At 34.6% G+C, this 7,500-nt stretch overlaps 1 protein-coding gene across 1 annotated transcript in view; it reads right to left on the minus strand.

Annotated features, from left to right (window-relative positions):
- The window catches only part of LOC119573999 (transcriptional regulator ATRX-like), a 71,602-nt gene that overhangs the window by 5,145 nt on the left and 58,957 nt on the right, over positions 1-7,500 (minus strand). The window contains exons 22-31 of the mRNA XM_037921097.1: positions 6,902-7,039; positions 6,613-6,788; positions 5,846-6,070; positions 5,524-5,698; positions 5,110-5,287; positions 4,619-4,837; positions 1,606-1,783; positions 918-1,088; positions 674-830; positions 243-376 (exon numbers count right to left, since the gene is read on the minus strand). Coding sequence (XP_037777025.1) covers positions 243-376; positions 674-830; positions 918-1,088; positions 1,606-1,783; positions 4,619-4,837; positions 5,110-5,287; positions 5,524-5,698; positions 5,846-6,070; positions 6,613-6,788; positions 6,902-7,039 — 1,751 coding nt within the window. The remainder of the gene's footprint in view (positions 1-242; positions 377-673; positions 831-917; positions 1,089-1,605; positions 1,784-4,618; positions 4,838-5,109; positions 5,288-5,523; positions 5,699-5,845; positions 6,071-6,612; positions 6,789-6,901; positions 7,040-7,500) is intronic.

Genomic DNA, 7,500 nt, shown 5'->3' on the forward strand with positions numbered 1-7,500 from the left:
AATTTGTTCTTTACATCACGTCTGTTTTCACAAGAAATGGCACAGTAATTATCAGGTTTTTTGATTTGAGAAAATGAAGTGTACAAATGAACATAATGACAATTCAGACTTCACTGTGGTTTTCTGCCTGTGAGTATGCACAAACATCCAGTGAAAAACACAAACAATAAAAGACCTATAAAAGATTTACTATCTGTAATATTAACAATTACCCACAGATAACTTGACATTAATGAACTCACCTGTGCCTTGATTGTATTAACCACCCCTTCGAAGCTGAAGGATGAAAGTGACAATGACGGAGCAGCTGATGATGCAACCATGGTGGCAGGACCAACCACAGGCATAACACTGTTCCGTTGTTGCTGATAATACACTGTAATAAATTATTAGAAAAATTCAATGTGCTAAAGCATCTAAATAATTTTATATCTGTATGTAATATCAATCATCAGCCTACTATATATTCAGGACAAATTATGAGATTAGATCAGTGGAGGGAAAAACCAACAATAAGGGCCATATGAGAAGCATGATGCCTCTATAATATTCCATCCATATAAGAGGTATCTCGTGAAAGAATTTAAAAACACCTGCAGCATTGTTTTTCCAGACTTAACTGTACAAATTACTCATTTCTTTTCATGTAGTTCAATATTCTCGTGGTACTTACTGAATCCCTTCTTTTCATTTTCATAATCCTCCCAAGCTGCCTTGCGTTCCTCTTCAGTCAGCTCTTCACTCGTTTGGTTTTCAAGGAGGGAATCATGCTCATGGTAATTGACAATCCAATCTTTCTGTCGCTTTAGTAACTCAGCCAACAATCGATCCTAGAGGTAAATCACAAGTTAATCAGCTGGTAAGTAAAAATAATTAAAGTAGTCCTGTAGCATATTCCCACTTGGCAAAATCCTTACCTCTGGCACAATTGGGGTTTCTCTAACATTCTTATCTGCTGGAGTAAACTCATACAGCTGTGCTAGTTCTTCCATTTTGAAGTACCTTTTGATCTGGTGTTCATCTACCACTCTCAATGCTGTTGACATTTTTGTTACTTGACGAGAATAGATTTTCTCTTCCATTGTTCCCTGGAATAATAATAAAATCATAAAGTTACTTTGTATCTTAAATAATAAAGGGATCTATTTTTTCAAATACTTCATTAAAATGTGACTGTTTAACCTGTAACATGCAAGGATACAGTTACCAAACACTGGGCTGTGGGTAACAGCTGTTGTACTAACCTTAGTAGATTATCATTTATCCAAATATCTTATCTATTTTCCATAACCAGTGTTTGATTTACTTAAAATGTATTCAAAATAATAAATAATAAAACAGCTCTATATGTGCTATGATCAAATATAATTTACCTATACTTTTTTTTATAACTGGAAAGACAGAGAGGATTCATATAGATCTTTATACATATTATCTGTAGTTTACCACAACCTTTTATCAATTTATTCAGTTACTTAATTTGAGTATAATGAACATTAATGTACCATAATCATGTGTTAGCTATGAAAAAGAACATTCAAGTAAACATCACCAATATCAGTATTATATACAACTTTGGGGTATTTTCTAAGACCACATACTTACCTGTGCAACGAAGCGATAGATGTAGCATGGTTTTTTCTGTCCAAAACGATACACTCTGAAGATGGATTGAGTGTCATGTGAAGGATTCCAAGAAGAGTCAAATATTACAACTCTGTTTGCAGCTACCAGGTTAATGCCCAGGCCTCCTGCACGAGTTGAAATGAGGAACAAACGACACCTGCAAATGAAAGGATATCACACTTTTTTATTTTTCTTCTTCTTTCTTGTGAACAATTGTATAAATGAAATAAAGTGAAATATGAGAGAGAGAGAGAAGGGGGGGAGGGGGGGGAGGAGAGGAGAGGAGAGGAGAGGAGAGGAGAGGAGAGGAGAGGAGAGGAGAGAGAAAGAAAGTGAGAAAGATGGATTGTTTAAAAGATGTGTTGCTCATGTACAGGGCACTCACCAGCAAACAGTAATTTTGAATATCATCCTGAGTCTCTTATCTAATAGAGTTTCTTCCTCACTCAATCACTCACTCATTCTCACTCACACTCACACTCACACACACACAGATACTTGAAAGGAAAGTTTTGATGAAGCCTCAAGTTCATTTCACAGTAAACTAAGGTAAACTCTCTCTATATATATATCTCTCCCTCTCTCTCCCATCCCTGGTGGAGGGGTAAAGGGTAAAGTAAAAGATAGGAGGATATGGAGAACAACAAGGAGGACCACAGAGGGGGAAACTGTGGTGTAGACTCTACCAATGATAGGTTCTCATTTTGGGTAGAGGGTGGGGCACAGTCTAGCTGATTTACATGATTGGTAGGAATTTCTAGGGCAACATAAAGAGTCTAAAAAAATAGAGCCAGAACAGAATATGTGGATCACTCAGCAGCAACTAAAATACAATGGAATTATAACACCAGCATCAGCGTCACAGTATATTCCACTGGTGCTTCATGACGCCGAAACTGGCATCACCGTACAAAATGGGTTGAGACTATATTTTGGGTTGCAACTATAAAAGGTTGGGAAACACTGTTGTAAAGTGTAAAACTGCACTTCCTTTCATATATGATTTTTACCCCACTACCCCACAGAACCATAGGGATGGCATTATTCCCCCACCCCCTAAGTATTTTTTTCCCAAAACATAAAAAATATTCTAATTTTTTTTATTCAAATATACATGAACATCGGAAGAAACTAGGTACCACTATGCACCATGTTTTATCCCCCCCCCCCTTCAATTTGATATAAGTTAAATCTTGCAAATTTTTTTGAAATGAAAAAATCAGGCTCTGACACTCCCATTGTATTCCAATGCTCTTTTGAACTCAAGTTACCATTTTCAAGACACTTTAAATTGTAAGTGATGGAAAGTAAGGAGATAGGGCCATTGGAAATTTGTACACTCGCCAAAGTTTGTTATCTCCATTGATTCTTCACTAAATCATAAGATTAACTGTTTGAATCCTTCTCAGGTTATTTTAGAGCGAGTATCATTGTTTACTATCATCTTCGACATAAAATAATCAACAATTCAATTATTTTTCCGAAGTTCAAAATTCCAACCATGGGATGGCCTTTGTATTTAAGTGCTTGTTACAACGAAAACAACCAATTTCAGATTAAAACAAATTTGCTGATGTGGACGGTACCGAACATTGGAGCAAATCCAAACCAAAATATTATAATTATTATTATTTACACTTATATTTTTAACCACTATTGTTTTCTACTCAGTACTCATATAGACCCCTACACAAGCTACAGCATATTACCAGGGAGCCTCAATGAAAAGCATATTTTATGTATAAATGTACACAAAACTCGCATTTTTAAAGAAAAATCTCACAAAACATTTCTTTACAAATAATTGTGACTTTCATTTTTTCTGATTTTGGTATAAAAGTGTTCTTTGAACATTTACAAACACACATCTATGTGTAATGTCATTATCAAGGCCATATGTAAAATTGCAAAAAGCCAAAGTCCATACAGGTGTATTTGGCACTAATTATCTGCATTTATAGTGGACCTGTTGGCACTTATGCCCTTGCATCTCCCAAATGGCTCAAATAGTCATTTGGTAGTTTCCTCATTTGTGTATGCATAACATAGGTTAGCTAACTCAATTATACATTTATACCCTCCCCCCCACCATCTGGGATGGTTCCCTTAACCCAATTGGCACAGATGGCAAGAATAAGCTCATTTATTGTCTTTATACATCTCTACAAGTGCTTAGTCACCAAGCAATCAGTTATTAGTCCTACCTGCCTTTTGTATGTTTTCACTGTCTTTCATATTGCAAAGATTTTAATAATTTAATAATCATAATATCAATAAGAATAAAAACAGTATCAATATTGACAGTATTAGAAAAAAAAAAAAAAAATTTCCACTGATTCAAGGAATGGGGAAATCAGACTGGTCACTAGGGCTACTTTTAGGTAGGCTGAACAAATGTGGAGCCATCTGTATGTAACAAAATTCACAAAACTACAGGGACATTACATAAGTCCTTGGTAATTGAGTAAAGACAGGTATCATCATGAGTCATTATTTTCAATCTAAAAATATGCAAATAAACAAAAATCTGCTTGGGACATGCTCTTCGTAGAGAAGTGATCTTTACAATGGAAGCAGCTGATGTCAAATTAAAACAAATCTGAAGATGGTGGACGGCACCAACTATCAGAGTAGAGCCTAACCAAAATATTATTACCATAATTTACACTTCTTTTTTCTAACATGCATATTCCATACTCAGCACACATACTGACCATTCTATAAGCTACAGCATATTACCAGGGAGTCTCCATGTGAAGTATATTTCAGGTTTAAAAGTACACAAAACTCACATCTTGCAAAAGACTCCAATTGTTTGATAGGTTCCTCATTCATGTACAAATACAGTAAGCTCCAAATGACCCCTCTAAGCCCATCCCCTCTTTCTGTGACAGTCCTAATATAGGAAAATAGGTTTGAGAGAGTTTGCATATAAATGAGTACATACAACAAATGCAAATCTAAAAAGATATATTATGAAATAAAACATTACCTTTCATTTGATGTACTATTAAATGCTTTACAGAGGTTCTTCCTGGCATCAGGACTTGTTGAGCCATCTAGACGAAGGTAATCCCTGTCTCTCTTCCACTGCTTGAAGGGTAAAGGTAGGGGGTCTTCTGTTGAGGGCATCTCCAACTCTCCTCTGTCAATCAGTTCTAAGAAGTCCTCCATCATGTCTAAGGCCAATAGGGACTGGCTGAACACAAGCCTAGGCACATAAAGGATCACTTTAGTTTTCTTATGAAGTAAATCAAACTTGTAGAAAGCCTTATTCCCAAGAGCATTTATGAACATTTATTAACTATGCTATGGATGTGTGCATAAGAATTCACTTAGGAGTGTAAGTATGCAACTAACTGCATACCAACTATTTGCACATGTATCCATCATGGAAGTGTATTAATATATATGTGTTAAAACTTCAATGTGAGATCATGCTTCTGTATACATAAACCATCAATGTTAAACTTAAAGACTTACACTTTGTCACCAATGGAACAACATTCACGCAAAATATCTAGGAGAAGGATCAATTTCCCTCCATGCTCTAGGGAATCCAGAAAGTCATCATCCTTAGAATCCTCATTATATTCTTCAACTAATTTCTTCCACCAGTCTACACGGACCTTCCCACTCTCTGTCAAGCCTGGGATGGGGCCTGTAGTCAAGCATGAAAAAAAAAAAAGTGAAGGGATTTACTTAGTCTTAGTTACTAAAAAAAAGGACAATAATTCCTCTAAGATAGCAGTCAACTTTTCCTCCAATACTTGAATTTAAGTCTGGTATGAATACAATTCTTAGAAAGTTTACTAACTTTACAAAACATAAAACAAATATTCATCAGCCAAAAAAATCTGGTATGTAATTTCCCATCTCTCCTAAGGAATGTCTCACCAGGCTTTTCAATCTCATCTTTGTTAACCTCTTCCTCTTCAACAGATTCTTCATCTTCCTCATTCTTTTTCTTCTTCTTCTTCTTTTTCTTTTTGGCCCTTTCATCTTCAGAGGATTCTTCTTCAGTTGTATCATCACAGATGAAGTCAGCCAACTCATCATCATCTTCCTGGAACTAGGAAAAGCATGGCGTGTAAACATTATCAGTCCATCTTATATTTCCTGGCTTATAATGATAAAAAAAAAAGGAAACAAAACATCTACTCTTTTACTTATAATGAAAAATGAACAGCTTAAGGAAGAACAGGAAATTCTAACTTACAATTGCTCTTCTCACAGCCAACTCAAGGACTTTGGGGTGAGTCCAAACTCTTGACAGAGCACCAAAGTCCACAAAGAGCCCTGATCCTTGTCTCTTGGGTCCACCTTGGGCAAGATTGTCCAAGTAATACTGATAGAGTTTCTGTTGTAAGTCTGACAGTTGTATTGATATAACATACTCAAACTTTGGAGGCAGGAAAGGTTTAAGAACTGTGTAGTCAAACCGCTGCAAAATAGAGAGGTCTTGGTTAGATTTCACAAAATACTTTGATCTTTTATCAAATGGGGAGTGCACGCTTGCACACGCACACGCACACGCACAGTCTATCTTGTCAAAACTCAGAATTCTCTCAAAATTGTTAGAATCTTATTACAAACTAAGGTAACTATCATCATCAAATCTGGGTATCATATAAAGATTATATCTCAAGTTTGGCTTCATTTGGTCAATAAATACCAAAAATAAAAAATAAATTGTAATTTTTCTTGTCTGGTGCACCATACTGTTGGGCTACAAACTCCCTTAATAAACAATGAAAGTCAAAGAAAAAAATTCCATGACAAGTACAGATGATTTTTTTCTTTCAAAAGTTCCAATATTTGAGTTTGAATCTCTGTCACAGTCTAGGGCAGTGTTGCCAAATCACTTTTTTTTTCAAGAAAAAGAACAAGAAAAATGAAGACTAAACATTAAGGTAAAGGTACCCTTATAAATGATTAAAACATCACAAATCTTGTGCAATATGTGTAATTTCTTCTACTTCTCACCTGTACACATCCCTCCAACATGTTATGCAGAATGTGAGCTCTTCTCTTCATCCTCCTTACATCTCTGGGCATGGCATCAGCACACTGCCCTTGTTCAATAGGATTCACAAACCTATTCATGAATTCCTTTTTAGTTCCTAATAGGTTTGGCTTCACAAACTGTATCATGCAATGATCTGGAAAAAGAAGGAAGTGTTCAACTATATTTTCTATTGCTGCAATAACAACTCTGAAAAAGTATAATTATGAAAATAATTAAAAGTTACAAATGTATATATCCTTTACTTACATTCTTTAAGGTTGTTCTGGAGAGGTGTTCCCGTTAAAATAATACGCCGATGACTTCTAATTTTATTGATTGCGACTGACAAAGCTGTCTTTTCATTCTTCAATATGTGGCCTTCATCACACACTATCAAGTCAGGTCCTGTAGAAAAAAAAACAAAAAACAAATCAAAACAAAAGAACGATAATAAAAAAGGACAGTTCTTTCTAAAATGAAATCAGTATTATCCCAGGCCAGAGTTCATTTATATGAATACAAATTATATATAGTCCATCACCACACACAACACAAAACCACACACACACACAACACCCACACACATATATATATATATATATGTATATATATATATATAATATATATATAATAAATATAAATATATATAATATAGTAATATAATATAATATATATAATATAGAATAATAATAGTATATAAATATAAAAAATAATGAAATGGATACAGTAAAAGAGATAAAATGAAAACTAATAAGTAAGGGTAATAGAGGAGAAAAAAAATAATAGATGAGGGGAGAGTAGAAGAGATATATATAATAGATATAATAATATAATATATATATATATATAAATAACACAAGAAACGA

The sequence above is a fragment of the Penaeus monodon genome, chromosome 6 (genome assembly GCF_015228065.2).
Source record: "Penaeus monodon isolate SGIC_2016 chromosome 6, NSTDA_Pmon_1, whole genome shotgun sequence".
NCBI classification, from domain to species: domain Eukaryota; kingdom Metazoa; phylum Arthropoda; class Malacostraca; order Decapoda; family Penaeidae; genus Penaeus; species Penaeus monodon.